Source organism: Platichthys flesus, chromosome 15 (genome assembly GCF_949316205.1).
Source record: "Platichthys flesus chromosome 15, fPlaFle2.1, whole genome shotgun sequence".
NCBI lineage: Eukaryota > Metazoa > Chordata > Actinopteri > Pleuronectiformes > Pleuronectidae > Platichthys > Platichthys flesus.
In genome coordinates this window covers 14,526,557-14,542,635 of record NC_084959.1, presented here as the reverse complement: position 1 = coordinate 14,542,635, position 16,079 = coordinate 14,526,557, and the positions used below count along the sequence as shown (strand labels likewise).

General features: G+C 41.7%; 1 protein-coding gene across 1 annotated transcript in view; it reads right to left on the bottom strand.

The window, feature by feature from the left end:
- Positions 1-15,822, bottom strand: part of pcdh1a (protocadherin 1a) — a 77,761-nt gene extending 61,939 nt beyond the window's left edge. Inside the window, exons 1-2 of the mRNA XM_062405758.1 lie at positions 15,019-15,822; positions 11,974-14,160 (exon numbers count right to left, since the gene is read on the bottom strand). Of these exons, the coding sequence (XP_062261742.1) occupies positions 11,974-14,160; positions 15,019-15,813 (2,982 nt within the window). The 5' untranslated portion in view covers positions 15,814-15,822. The remainder of the gene's footprint in view (positions 1-11,973; positions 14,161-15,018) is intronic.
- Between the last annotated feature and the right edge of the window lie 257 nt (positions 15,823-16,079).

Genomic DNA, 16,079 nt, shown 5'->3' with positions numbered 1-16,079 from the left:
GTTTATTAAATGTCACGGACCAACATTGGCGGATGTTCCTCACTGAAAGGCACCAGAAATAGCAATTTACGGCCAAGTCAGGGATTCACCTTTGACTTGATCTAGGATATTGAATTTCAAGCTCGCTAAGAGAAATGTGTCTGCCTCGGGAAGATTTGGGTCAGGCTCATCAAGCGTAATAAGCGGCGCGCTAATCACATGAGAAGCAGTATGGTGAAGCCGCACAGCTGTATGCAATTGTTCCGACCGAGGGAGGGCGAAAGAGCCTGTTCAGGCAGAGTACAATCTCAGTGGGGACCTGTTTTAGCTCAATAATGCTCATGCTAATTCATATTTATCGGGGTAATGTGCATTATGCGTTGGTCTGCTGAGAAGAAAAAAATTATGGAATGACTGCACTGTATTTGTAAAACAGCTGTCAGGGATGAATATGATTTACTAACATGTGACTTATCGCAATAACATGTCCGAAAATATGAGGCAGAAACGCTTGAAAAACTGCTTGTTCTGTAATCATATCCGACAAAGAGCTCCGAACGAACGTCCTCAGGGACAGAAATGGCAATCCAGTGACCAATCAAATAAGTTTTACACCATCTGTAACAGTGCACCTTTGTTGCTTGCTGATTTTAAAGGTGTTTGCGGGCCAGAGCACTTCCCTAATGGACCTTAATGGGTTTTATGGTGCACTGCCGGATTCTAATGGGGTAGTATGTCTAAAGGGGATAGTGCTCCCTGGTCCTCCTGGGCCGTGTCTAGGTTCCTGAATTGACCCGAGGAAGAGAATGCATAACGTATCAGTGTTTCTCCAAGTCAGAGGTTAATATAATTAAAGAAAGTGGAGAATTTCAGTGAGTGGAAATAGGAAAATGTGAGGTTATGGGAATGAGTAAGAGCAAAATACAGGAAGAGAGAAGCCCAGGAGTTAAAGCAGCAGGAGAAAAAAATAAAAAAATACCATGGCATATTATTGAGGGACACTTTGGTGCTAAGCTGCTTATTGATAAAAGCACTAATCTGCCTGGCAGAAGGTAAGAAGGCTGGGATGTGTGGAGATATAATATCTCAGCTAACGGCAATGCCATCATGGAGCTGAGCCTCGACACAGCTTTACTTTAAGGAGTTACTCATTTTATTTTATTATTAATATAAAAAACGGAATCTGACCATGTGCCAAACGCATACATATGAGCCCTAGGAAAAAAAAATGAGAGCGGATCATTCTGAACCGCGGGCTTTTCATCAGACATTTCATCAGACTTGATCGATAGGCAGAGACCATGACTTTTTAATACGTATATAGATCACTAGCAACACTTTAATTATTTTCCCTTTACATCAAAGGGCCAGTCAGCATTGCTGGGCATTTTGATGACATCAAGAGGACCCGTGGCTGGCAGTCAGGGACGAGCTGCACAGAAACTTCTGCCCATTCATCAGGAGGACTTTCAGCATGGGTCTTTTTTTAGCGATTAGATCAATACATGATCACATTATTAAAATACGTTTCATGTATAACTATTAAATTAAAAGTGCATATGATGAATCGGGCGCTATTCATGAAAAGTGGTCATTATCGCTTTAAAATCTTGGAGACAGTCGCTATCAGCCTGCTGCTGAGTTGTTCGGCATACTAATGGCGTTTAATACCAATATAAAAGGTTTCACACTATGTTAATGTCCCCATGCATCAACTTCAACAGCAAGACCACTGGTGTCAAACTTTGCTGGTACATTTACTAAGATTTGTTGATGTCTTGCAAAAATCAAAGAAAGACAAATTCCCCTAGTCTCTGCAGAGGCCAGATTTAAGCCTTTTACAAAAACCTGAGATCACAGTGGACCTATAAATATATATATATATAGGTCCACTGTGATCTCAGGTTATATATATATATTTATATATTTCATTACATATTGAAAAGTTCACTACTCCTTCCTGCACATGGTCTTATCCCATTCTCTACACACGTCATCCCAGCCACACCAAGACATGAGATTGGACAAACCAGTCTCAGAGGACCAGCTCTGATCGTTCACTCTGAGAGTGAGGTGCAAATGAAATCAATCCCTGTGTCCTAGTTCAAAGAATGCTTCGCCCATTAGGCCAAGTCTGCTAATTGAAGTCATTTGCCTCTGTGCTGTCTCTGTTGGCCTCCCCATGTTGATCATACCTCCGGTTTAAGGCTCCTTTACTTGGACATTTTTGACTCAATACCTCTCAGGTACCCATAGTAGGTAACATTTTAATATTAACTGTGTACACACATTCAAACCAATGTATATAAGTTTAGTAAATGTATAAACAGTACATATTATAGTTTCTCAAATAAATTAGACAAAATAAGAGAAAATACAAATGGGATCATTGTAAGTAAGACCTTATATTAATGTATATATACCGTATATGCTTTTCAGTGCAGTAATTTGTGTCAATCAGTGGCATATGTTATTGGTATGGTAATTTTAATCTATTATTCTTAAATTATGTAGTAACTGGATAACTTTTGCATGCAAGACCAATTAGAAGTTGTTCAGTCTGCCCCTCTGTGAGGCAGCCTCCTGCCAGCTGTGCACTTGAGGTGCTGAATACGTGAAAAACCAAGCATGTCCAACTTCATGACTTGATCCACGCATTCTGACTTTTGGCTCAGTCAATATTTAATCCTCTCCTCCTCAGCTACCTGGAGCCTGCCAATAAGTCTGGCACTTCCGTTGGGTTTGCTGTTCCTGAGCCAGAAAACTTCATACTAATGAGCATCGCATGCATCAAATGGGATTTTACTTAAAGAATCTGTGTCGACTGGCTTCAGAATAATTAGGATGTTTCCTGATATGTCCGCGGTCCAGTGAACATGAAACAAGACAGCATCAGAGGGGCTACGTGGAAGGTGCCAGGATGTTGTAAATGTGCTGAGTATCGCGGGCGACGTGTGCATCCAGCGTTCCCGCATAAGCCTTGATTATTGAGCTGTGCCATCTTTTATTCCGCGCGGAGCCAGATCGCGCGTCTGACATCCGTCTCAGTCGACTGTAACTCAAGGTAACACACATCCTCTCCACCCTGGCAAGATACTTCAAAGGATGTTTAGGGATGTCATGCGAATATTTTTGGCCTCTTTATCTCCACCTGCCTAGTTCAGGTTTTTAATGGGCAATGAGCAGACGCACCACAGAAGATATGAGGGAGTGGAGTTCAAGTATTTTGACTATAGCTTACTAGACATCTACAGTCAAATTACTATAAAAAAATATTATAAAAAAAGCCCGATCAGTATTTAATAGTTTTAAAAATTTCATAAGCTTGAATCAGGAGGTTTAGATAAGATCCACTTTGTGTCTGTTGCAGTGTTATCTTGTGTCTCAGGTTTTACGCAGAAATATTTTAGAATGTTACACCCAGTATCTCTCATGGAAGGAAAGGTGCCTTTGCAATAAAAACAGTTGTTTTGCTATTATACTGGTTAGTGGCTATGAATATAAAATGAATATTAACATCTACTGTATATATATATATTACTACTGTCATCATTCTGCCCGTTCTAGAGCTACCGAGGGCTGCGAGGCCACATAATAATACCGTGTGTAATCGGCCACAATGTAATCGGCCACTTAACTTTTTTCACAGACAACAGAACTACTTGGTGTTATCAAAACATCCACTGCCAACCCCTCCGGGTACTCCTGTTACAATAGTAGCCCTTCTTCTCCTTAAACGAGCAGGTAACAGTGCAAAGCACTTCACATCAAAATATGCCACCAACCGAAACCTATATGAAAAATCCATACCGAACAGGCGATGGTGAATTGTGTCTGTAAAGTGTCCACTACACATGCCTGCCTGTTCAGCTTCTGGAGCTGTAACACCAGCTTCATCACATGGGTCAGGGACAAAGCCTTCATTTCCGGGGTGAAGAAACGAAATCAAAAATATTAAACTACGAGGAGTATATTTGAAATCCTTAATAAATGTTCCACTTGAGCGTTTGTTGCTCTGTGTGGCAAACGTAGATATTTCTCCGCAGGTTACACCAAATAATAATACTCACAATACTTACAATCAATATCTCTTATTAAGACTTTAATACCCACCTGATCTTGATTTTGAGATTTAAAAAATATCCAAACCCATCTCAGCTTTCTTCCTGGGTGATACGATAAAGCTGACGATGAAAGATAATACTCTTGACACTGTTCTATTACTGTGTTCACTTCCAGGGTCTCTTTGTCTTTCCTGTTGTGCTTCTTCCTGAAGCCAACACTGCGGTGGATTAGTTGCTATTGACAGGTTGACACCGAAACAAAACAGGTATCCAGCGTAGTTGCTTGTCAAAAGATGTTCTCCCTTTTCCCTCTTGATATCAGCGAGACCTGAGATTTCTGGATAAATGACAGTTGCATCATTTTGAAAGCCTCCCAAATAACATGGGTGACGTCAAATGCCGGCATGTGGTCATTTTATTTGAGTAAATATCTGATTGCTTGTGATTAAACAATGTTTGTAGTCTGTCGATAATGCCCAAATTTAGTATCAGATAGTTGTCATGATGAACAACAAGAGGGAGTTACTTGTCAGAGGAGAGCAGCTACTTTTAGTGTCTCGCCTTTTGATAGATTGTTCAACTTTTTCAGATTCTTCTTGCATCTATCTGGTGTGACACTTCCTGATAACACTTCTATGCAAGGAATCAATTGAGGATGTGAACAAATACTTCATTATGCTGTAATTCATTTATTGTCCCGAGGAAAAGAAGGGAAATTGCCAGGTCGGTATTGCTGCTCAGCCATCCTAAGCAAAATTAAATTAGAAGCACTCAGTGTTTAAAGGCAGGAGAGTTACGAGTGTCCCAGCGCCTTCCTCGCAGCCTTCCTCCCTTTTCCCTTGAGCGTCCCACAGTCATATTCCAGACACAGCCTCAGCTACGTCTTGTCTCGAGTTTTCAGGAATATTACTGCCTCTCTCCTTTCTCCCCTGTTTGCCTCACCTCATCCTATCACCTGTCGACTGAGCTCATCAGCTATTAGTCTGAGTATTTGTAGGACTGATCACCGCCAGGTTCCTCTTCTGTTCTGCATTTCACCCGCTCCTCTTGTTATATATCTGTCTGATGCAGTACCTTCCAAAAAATCTCCATGATTTGCCCTTTACTCCTGCAACTTGCCTGACTACCAGGTATTGATATCCTGCCTGTCTGCCAGTTCTGCTGTGTTTGACTGACATGTTCTTCCTGTTGCAGGTAATGAAATTACTTTACTCATTGTTGTCTGTATTTGCCTCCAACTTTCGATTACTTGAACGTGACAGCATGATCTGGCCTTACTACACTCCTATAGCCGAAAAGGGAAATGAGGTATTAAGCGATATAATGTCCACTGTGCACATTATTTTACACCCGCTGTGCTTCCTGCTACAGTGCATGAATTCAAATTCATATTTATTCAAACCTAAGAGAGCTTTTCCTGTAGAGAATCTACTCTTATTATCTATATGGCTTTGTTTGATCCGGCCATGGCTTGGTTCAAACAGGTCTGGATCAAAGTACCATACATTCATCCCTGGCTTCTGCTCTTTCAGGCTTCAGCAGCCTTTTAGTGCTTGTTTCTGGGTCAGAATGGTCACCTCATCAAAGCTAAAATATTATCCTTTTCTTCAAATATTATCAAAAACTAAATTACGTGACTCATGCAATGAATCTTAGATCTAATTTTTCATAAAACTGCATTTTGTCTGGGCGGATTTGATATATGAACTCTTAAAATATACTTACACAATAAACTAACACAAGACTTGAATGCTAACCAATCCACTCCTCCAACCCCACCCTCCTTCTCCCTTGTTCCACTCTGACTAGCCCTTTGTGCCATCCTTTTGGTCTGGACTAATGCAGCAATCTGGATGCGGCTAGCCCCTGACCTAGCCGGTGGTCTCCTCCGCTGGTCTCCTCCAGCAGATAGCCTGAAGCCTTTGTGTGAGAACAAGAAGAAAATGGAATCATGTTCGCATAAGCATTGATAGCCGTGAGCCTATGTGTATTTCCACCCAAATAAATCATAAAACCGATCATTTGGAGCTCACAAATACATATGATGTTTTAATTATACAGATCAATTGAGCAATAGGTGTGTCATATGATGAAGGTAAGTCATGATTAAATCCTGTTTTTATGCCATAAAATCGTGCGAAAAACATGTGATACAAGTAAAAGCATATTATTCCTGCATCAACAATACCATTCACCACACTCTCCTCCAAGCCTTCTTTTTCTGGGTAATCAACCAGGGCAAATAGGTGGTGCACAAAGAGCTGTGTATGTTTGTGTGTGTCGCGCCTGTTTGTAGAAAGTACTAGAAGGCAGATTGGCAACTGAGATGGGAAAAGATAGGGGGAATAAGTCGACTGCACTCCTTACTCTCTGAACTATCCGCTGAAATGCAGATGACTTATTTTTGATTATTTTTTGGGGGATTTTCCGGTCGTGAGTACACGGAACAGAGAATAATGTGTAACAGTCTTGTAGAACAAATGCAAATCATGCCTCCGGCCTCGTCTGTAATACACCTCTATTGAGTTCAAACAGCAGTATTGGCCTAAATTGGGTTAATCCCAGCTCAAAGGGATGCCTAAAGTTCACAAAGTGTGGGCCTTGCTTAACAAATTAGCAGGTTAATTAAGTCTAGCACTGACTCAACATTCCCACTTTCCTGCTAGGAGAATCCACCGGACTGCTTATAGGTAACCGCGCACTGGAAGGGTGATAAACAAACAGCCCACGGGAGACAACATTTTGGATTCAAAAATGGATTTTACAAGTGTGGATGCACAAGACTTTCTAGTCGTAATTTCTATGTCACACAGGAGTGGTCCTCACCGCTCGCTCTTTGTTTCCATCCAATGTAAGATTCTGAGGAAGTGAGGTGTGAAAGAAAGGTGCCAGCTCTTAGACCCAACAGGGCTAATTAACAGCTCTAATGGCTTATGTAAGTCACTGGTTTCTCCAGCAACCATCATGAAAATATCACACATTCAAAACTGACAAGGGGAGTGAAGTAAACAAGGAGCAAACCTAGAAAGATAATGTTAGAAGGGTGCACAGACCTATAGCTTTCTGGTTTGAAATAAGTAAAGCTAACTATGTCATGATTAGATACAACGGTGCAGCAGCAGCAGCTTGACAACCTGGTAAGACATGCATCTTCAATTAGGACTGTATCTATGATTTAACTAAACAACATACGAGTTTAAATGAACAAACAACTCATGTATTTCTACAATGACTCCATCACACCAATTTTGAGTAAATGTGGGTGCATGTTTTTAGTTTATATAAATATATTATAATATAGAGTTGTTTTTTAATCATAATTCAGGAAGAACATCTGCAATGTCAACTCAGATTCTCCAAGCTGCACATGACATGCTGTGCATCATGCATTTTAACTGTGCAGGCTATTGCCACATTGACAATAATTCCTATGAAATATGCACATTTTGCTGCTTGTAATTGCCTACCCAGGCTCAACAACACAATTGTGACATACACCAGAGGATAGTGTAACTTGCCAAGACCCTGAGGAAAATTCCCAATGTCCCCACTTTAATTACAATACTTCCCGAACAGGTGCAAGCAGTGTGAAAGCAATTGTAAGGACTTCAATTCAGCACATGGATGCTAAAGCCCTCGTATCACCAGTGGGCTCATCAGGTTTGTTAAATCTATTATAGAAATATTTTAGCTTTGTACGATAATACATTTGCAGTTGCTAAGGCTTATTTTTTTCTTATCTTATTGGTAATAGAAGAAAACAAATGCTAAACTACCAGTTAATATTGCTCTTTATAAATCTAATTAAATTCAATTGAATTTAATTAAAAAAGCATTTCACATATTCAAATGTGTTTGTGGTATCATTTTAAGGGTGTTGACAAAGGACTACAATGAAAAAGAGTCCATTTATATCAGCCTCACTCTGGCCTATCATCTTTCTCCATCTGCACAGAGGCTGTGGAACAGTTGGCAGCAGAAAGCTCTGTCCATGAAGCTGAATTTCATTGGTTCAAGACACATACAACATATGACAGGCCCCGGTTACAACTGTGGTTCAGGATTTGGATTTTCAAGTCAGTTTCTGGCATAATTGCTGTTTTTTTTATATATATAATAGTATTATTTAATATTTGCTGTGAAGCAATGGATATTTTTTGCCCGACTTCCTCCAGCTGTGTTAGATTCCATAATATGCAATATCCCAGAAACTGCATTTCAGGAATTCTGTGCCAAAGTGGTTTAATCTAAAGCAATTAGAGGGCTGCAAATTTCCCTTCTGAGTCCTGGGAGAATATGAAAACGTCTCTGAATTGATAACAGTGCTATCTCCTTGTGTAGAAAACATAACAAATATGGCTTCACACATATAGCTGGCAAGTGCTGAGACAATACCGCAATCTAATTAGGACATCTACAACATCTGTTGGGATTTGGCAATCTCAACAAGCCATTCTTAATTGAAGAGCTTTTAAACCCTCCACTATCCACCCCCGAGCTGTTCTCATGGCTAACATTAATACATGTAGATTTTTCTTTAAAATGTAAATGTATACTTCTACAAAACAACCGATGACTGTAAAGTTAGTCCAAAGTGAAAGTGGTGCAGCAAACAGGGCTAAATCCAAATAAATATTGGAGCTCTGTGCCCCACCCATAATAATGCATGTGTAAGACTGCTCTCTTGTTTATGTTGAAATATAATTTATAGACCCCTGACAGATAACACAATACTGCAAACATGTCGTCATGTATGGTCTCCTTATGGATTTTGTGAGCCCTGGAATGATGCTTTCACTGGTCCTGAGGCGCTAACTGAGCCCACATGACGAAACATCAAACTCCAACCATAACCTAAAACTACTTGTAACCTTAATTCTTAAAGTTTCAGTGTTTATTAATGAAATCTACTGGTGAAGTTGCATGTTGAGGCTGAGAACCCCTCACCTCACCATCCCCTTCCAAACATGAACGATAACCTCTGGCAGCCCAGTTTGGGCTACTGTTAAAAAAATGGCGGCCCCCGTAGAGAGAACCCAATCCTGATGTTACTATAAAGTATTTAAATATAAAGGGCCCACTCAAGGGTTAAGAAAACAACAATTTGTAGAATTTAGATGAAACACGTACCGACATCCACCTACATTGGGCTTTTTTCTGCAATGGGAATGGATTCAATTGGTATTCCCTCCTGGGTCAAATGACACAGAGATAGACACAGGTTTTTTTATCAGCTCCAGCTCCAATTGGCATGATGATGGAAATGAAACACCCGGGTGAATGTGTGACTTTGGCAAGACAGCGAGGTGAGAGAGCGCCTCCATTTTTGTCGTATTTGTGACGGTGAACGTGACGCACCAGGGGAAAAAAAACAGAGGAGAAAACTTCTCGCGTGGAAATGGGCAAGAATTTGTTTCTTCCGGTATATACCTGCTAATTCTGTAAAAAACTATCATCATGTTTTAGACATGCCCTCACCTTGAATATCTACCGCTCAAAAGGGTCCTGTTACAGTTTCTAGATCAGCTTGCTTTAGTTTATCAAACAGTGACACAGACGTCACCCAACAGTAGAGTGGTGTTCATAAGTGAACTGTGTTAAATTCAAGCCCAAAGGGCGCTGGAGGAAAAGACTGATAATACTTCACATCGTTACAGAGCTAAATTGTGTTTGTGGTACGACTCTTCAAATCCTTTTTGAAACAGGATTGTAATGTCATTTTAACTAAACGAAGCTCATTACCATTCATAGGCTCACAATCTGTTTCGAAGCTGAATTGAATTTCAGACATAATATACAGAAGTTTTGCACAAATCCAGACACCTGACCACATTCCCAATGAAAAGCCATTGTTGTGAGTAGCACGGTTAATTAACGCAAGGGCACCACTCTGCATCTGTCACATCACTTGGCAGTTACTTTAATTATATATTTTGGTCAATCTGTTCTTCCTGATGTGAGAGGGGATGCCATACATGAGACAACATCTGCTGAGGTATGTCACATGAGCTTCAGCATCTGTTCGTGTTTTTACAAGGCCTGTCAATCATTTGAGTCATGTCTCATCCGCATTCATGTTTTCATATTGAGGAGACGAGAACAATGTCAAGCGCTGAGTGCCTACATCTGCGCCGCAGTTACAATTAACACTCTCACAATAAGCTGCAAATCTACACTCATATACAGAGATTGGCACCACACTCGCACAAATACCCAGGCACACCCTGTGGCTCGTAGTCATTTCTGTCCCTTACGTTGTCCATCAAGGAGACATTGGTGACTGTTCTCCAAACTGACTCCACCCACAAAGGCCTGTGATCACCTCAGCTGTCAGCGAGCATCTGTTGAAACTACCAACCAGCCAACTGTGTGACTGGCTCTGAAGTTGTCTCCACAGAAAATGTGTCACCTGCTCTCGTTCAGAACTCGGTGGCATCTTTTATTTTCACGTTTAAGTTTGTTAATTTTTGCGTGGCAAATTGTGTCTGCAGAGAAACTGTCAAACTCCTTTGTTTGGACGGCACTGCAATGTAATTTATGGGAGAATCTTGAAAGCCCATGTCATTGTCAAGTTTTGGTGAATTAAAATGAATTGTATGCATCACGGTCATATTTTCAGTACAAACTGTCTATGATATCAATTGAATAGAACTGTAGCAACATGACTATTGCTTTTATAGAGCTGCTTCTTTTTTGTGTGATTTACAGGTAATGGTCACTGTTCAGTTAAGTTATGCTACTGATCATTGGTGTACTGTGTTTGTTTGAGAGGGTATTTCCCTGTAGGAGGCAGTCTTTGGATTTGGGGGTAGTTCGAAATTGTGTTGTATTGTTTTTGCTTCCTACGGATTCTAGGCCTTGAGAATCCGTAGGATTCTCAATGAGTAGAGTCATCACTTTGAAAAAAGAGATGCATCGAGATGGGGTATATCTGTCCTGATAAACTGACGGGATCCAGATAAACGTATATTCTGTAGTACTATACAGAATATTATACTATTTAAGGATTATAGTAGTCTGCTTGATCCTCCTGCTCACACAAAAATACACATTTACATTTTTTTAGTCCAAGACGCACATTCACACACTTCCAGATGACACAGAAACCTACAGACACACTACTTTCCTGTCCCTAGACAATTTTTCTGCTCGTAATCCCCTGTGTGTCTATTAATGTTTCTGTTTCCATGGCGATTCAAACCTTGCCAAATGTCCTTAAGATAACAGGAGATAAGAGCATAAGGAGTGGGGAGATAAGACCAAGTGACCCGCAGAGATCAGAGCACTAGAGGTCAGGCAGAAGAGCTGAAATAAGTCACTGAGAAATGGACTTTGCTCAACTCCACTAGCAACCTAAAAAAAAAGGTCCGTCTGGGTTTGAATTACATACCTGGAGCAACTTTTTGTGAATCCAATTTCACCCTCCAGAGTGGAAGCTAATCTAATACTAAGACAGCAAGTCACTGCATTAAAGTGATTCATTGATACTATAACGAGTCTATGAGTCCCTACATTTTTCCCAGAGCATATTTGTGTTACCAATGTGACGATAGCAACAAAAAAGGAAGGTAATGTAATTTTTCTAACGTTAAAACAACTTGGGGGATGAAAGACATTTTGTATCTTCTTATTGCATCATCTCATCACATTAAATGTTTAAGTATCATTTCAGGCTTTTACAATCTGGACTGAAGGCACAATAATAACACGTTTTATTTGGTATTGAACTACTCTCTCTTTGGTATATTATGGCACTACTACTGGAGCTGAAACACAGTCCTAAATGAGAGCTCAAAAGTATACCATGTATTAGGGGATCTCAAATTAAACTGTCCTTCTTCAATGCCCTAAAACAATTTGACAAATCAACCATCCAGTCCACTGACAGACCATTCAGGCAGCAGTTAGATTATTGAAAGCATGACTTTACCTGTTTGTTGTTGTACTTCGGTTGGCTGGTCTTGTAGCTGTAATCTGAGTACTGGTCTGATCCGGTAGAGTTGTCATCTCCTCCCGTTCCAACAAAGGTGTTGGCAGCAGGAAGGTCCTGGACAGCCTGATGCTTCTGTGAGGCAGAGGGTGATTGGGCCTGCAGCTGGATGGAAGGTAAGGGAGAGTTGGAGCGGTAGTGCCTGCCTATGTCTGGGCTTCCTGGTGAATATGTTAAGGGAAGGTGTATCCTGGGGCTATCATTGACTCCATCAAGGTTGAACTTGAGACTCTTTTGTAGGCTGACTTCCTCGTCTTCTCCAAGTGGTTTTGGGGACTTTTGGGGTTTTCCTTTCCTCCCTCGTTTGCCTTTGGTATTCTTTGGTACCTGTTTGGGAGCATATAAGTCCTTTGTTTCTTTTTTGCCAGCCTGATACCCACTTTTAGTTTCTCTCTGGATGCGGTGTCGAATGAAAACCACCACCAAGATCAACATGACGACGCCTGCCACACCAGCAAGGCTTCCAAATAAAATGTTACTACGCTGTGCTGCAAAGCCACTGTCAGGATCCCCAGCAATGTCCCTGTCCAGTGGAGTGTAAAGACTGTGTCCTACTAGGGCCTCCACTAAGCTGACATTTGAAATGGTTTCATTGACATAGATGTGGACCAAGGCCGTTGCGTGACGAGCAGGCTTGCCCCTATCACTAACTCGCACCACTAGGCGATGCAGTCCACCATGTTTGCTGGTCATCTCCTTTGCGAGAGTGATCTCCCCACTGGAAGGAGAGATGCGAAATAGCTGGTAAGGGTTTCCACCAGCAATACCGAAGACCAGTTCTGCATTAGGCCCACTGTCTAGATCTTCAGCTTCCACTATTTCCACATGGCTGTCCGGGGAAGCCAGAGGAGACAGACGCCTGAAGGAGGAATTGGAGGGCTTAGTAACCACAGGGTCATTGTCATTTTCATCCAGTACATTGATAGTTACAGCCACATACGAAGACCTGGGTGGCTCTCCTCTGTCTACTGCTTTTAGACGGAAGGTGTAGCTGCTTTCTTTCTCCCTGTCGAATGAGATGCTTGAGAGAATGGTGCCCGTTCCATTTTGAACGACAAACTTCCCTCCATCAGGCTCTACAGAGAGTTGAACATGAGCATTCTCACCTTTATCCTGGTCCAAGACTGTCACCATACCAACTGGACTGAGGGGAGGCATGTTTTCCAAAACTGAAAAGCTGTAGCCACTGAGCATGAACTTGGGGTCATTGTCGTTGCGGTCAAGGACGTTTATCACAACTGTCGCTGATCCTTTATGAACAGGTGAACCTTTATCTGCTGCTGTAACACGGAACTCATATCTTTCTTTATGTTCACGATCAAGTGGGCTTCGGGCTCTGACTTCACCTGTATTTGGGTCAATCTCGAAGAGACCTTTGATGGATGAGTCGGCCACTATATTATAGAGGAGTTCCGCATTCATGCCGCTGTCAGCATCCGACGCTATAACATCCAATACCTTTTCCCCTGGTTGGTTTTCTTCTGCAAAATTCACTTCAAACAAGTTTGGGGAGAATATTGGAGAGTTGTCGTTCATGTCAGTCACCTGCACCTTCAATGAATTTGTACTTGAGAGCGCTGGATTTCCAGAGTCCACGGCCACGATCTCGACTCGGTAATCCCTAACCCTTTCGTAGTCAAGAGGAGTTGTGGTCTGTAGAAAATACTTCCTCTTGTTGTCACTGGACGAGTCACTGGCAGGGCGAAGCTGGAAGGGCACATCTCCTGCAACCACACAAGTCACCACAGCATTCTCTCCCTCATCGTTGTCAGACACTTGCACCAAAGCTACGGCTGTTCCCACTGGCATGTCTTCGGAAATATTCGCCACTCCCTCACTATGTGTCACAAGACCAATCCCACGGATCTCCACAGCTGGTGCGTTGTCATTTTGGTCTGTCACCTCAATGGTAACAAATGTCTTTGAGCTCTTAGGTTGAGGACCCTTATCCTTTGCCATCACATAGAAGGACAGGCTGCTGATTTCCTCCCTGTCCAGTGACCCTTTGACATAGATAACACCAGTGGACCGATCAATTCGCAAGAGTTTCGGCACTGGGTCTACCGCCTGATGAAGGGTGTACTCAATTTCTCCATTAGGGCCCATGTCCGAGTCATTTGCTCTGACCTGCAATTAAAGGAATTCCATGGTTAAAGGCATGAATAATGTGCAACAATTTAGTGTTATAATTAAAAGGAAGCCAGAGAAAGAGTTTCTCGACTAACGATTGACCAGTGAATAAATATATTAATCAATGAACCTTGATCCTTTAATTGCATTGCATGTTAACATCATTATTTAGGTATATTTCATTATTTCTATTCCCATCTGCTTCCGATGGTTATGTCACTAAGCATTTTCCCCCTGTTCTTGTTTCTTTTATGGCCCAGAGAAAATGTGCAAATGAAAACATGATGAAATATTGGGGCTGCTTTTTTCTTTCATGACAGTCGCAGCAGTAGGCAGAGCAAATCCTACAAAGAGCATCTTACTCCCACACTCTGGCATTGTCTATCTCTAGCTCTATATCTGCATGTAGAGTAGCAACTCAAATGCAATAATCAGTTTAATTACCTGTACAGGCATAATGTCCTAATGCGCATATTCAAAATGCACATTATAGCAATTGGCGGGGATCAAATTACACATAGGAAGACGTGATGCAACAATAACCTACCAGGGCTTGGTTTTCCAAGAAACCTGGTGGTTATATTTTGGATAAAAACGTATTTCTAAAATAACACAAGAGTAAAATGTATTTGGTTTGTTTTCATTCATTAAAACTTTATCAAGGGAATAAACCCAGTGGAAAATTATCTTTTTCTACATCATCTTGATAAATTGGCAGATATTTGCTGTCTCTGAGCAGCTAAACATAAAATTCACAGCAGTACGTCAATGTTCTTTGAATAATATTGGTTGCAGTTCAACTGTGCACTTGAGATGGAAATTATGACTCAAAATTAGTTATTGAACAGATCTTACCTGCAATACAGAGTGCCCCACTGGGCTATTTTCAGAAACCTCGGCCTCATACGTGGACTTTTCAAACTTGGGGGCGTTATCATTGGCATCGGTGACCACGACTCTAAGCAAAGCACTGCTGTAGCGCTGAGGGTTTCCTCCATCCACTGCCTTGATGGTGAGGTCATAGGAATCCTTTAACTCACGATCCAGGTTGCCCAGGACAATCAGCTGTGGGAGCTTCCCTCCCCTGTCGTCGGCCACTTGTAAACCAAACAGGGTTGCTGCATCTGGACCGGCCGTCAGCGCGTAGTCAGCTACCCCATTCCTGTCTGAGTCCCTGTCTGTGGCTAAGGGTATGGAGAACAGTGCCCCCATGATCGTGTTCTCTGGGACAGAGATGGTGAGCACAGAAGAGGGAAACTGTGGGGTATTGTCATTGATGTCCTGTACCTCGATACGTCCTTCAATAAGTCGTGGGCTTTGATTTTGTATCAGATCTGTGACTGATACTTCAAATTCCAGGTAGCAGGGTTTACCCTTACCCAGCGTTCGACAGTCCCTCAGGGTCTCTCTGTCTATGGGGATCTCTGTGGTGAAAATGTCCCCCGTCTTTCCATCGACACGGAGGTAAGGGGCACCCACCTCTAGCTTGTAGAGGTGACCCGAGTCAGGCAGTCCCTGGTCGGCTGCCAGGCTACCAATAAGGGTGTTGGGAGGCTGCTCCTCCTGGACGCGGTACAGGATACTGCCGTTAGCTGAGCCACAGCACAGCACCAGGACCCCAAAAAGCACTACGTGTGAATTCAGTTCCATTAGGTCATCAGAAGAAGGGCCTGTAAACGACAAAGAGAGCATGTGTCAAAATGTTATCTGGAAGTCACATTCATACATTTAGACGAACATGTGGGACCTGTAAAAAAACTAAACTTTATGAATTCAGAAAAGAAGTTAATGTAGGGGAAATAGAAGATATAGTGAGCTACATGCAAAAAAGGGCAGATTATTTTTATTTTAATAATTATTTCAGTATACCACTTCATGATATTTAGAGTTGAAGCTTCGTAGTTCAAACGCTATGA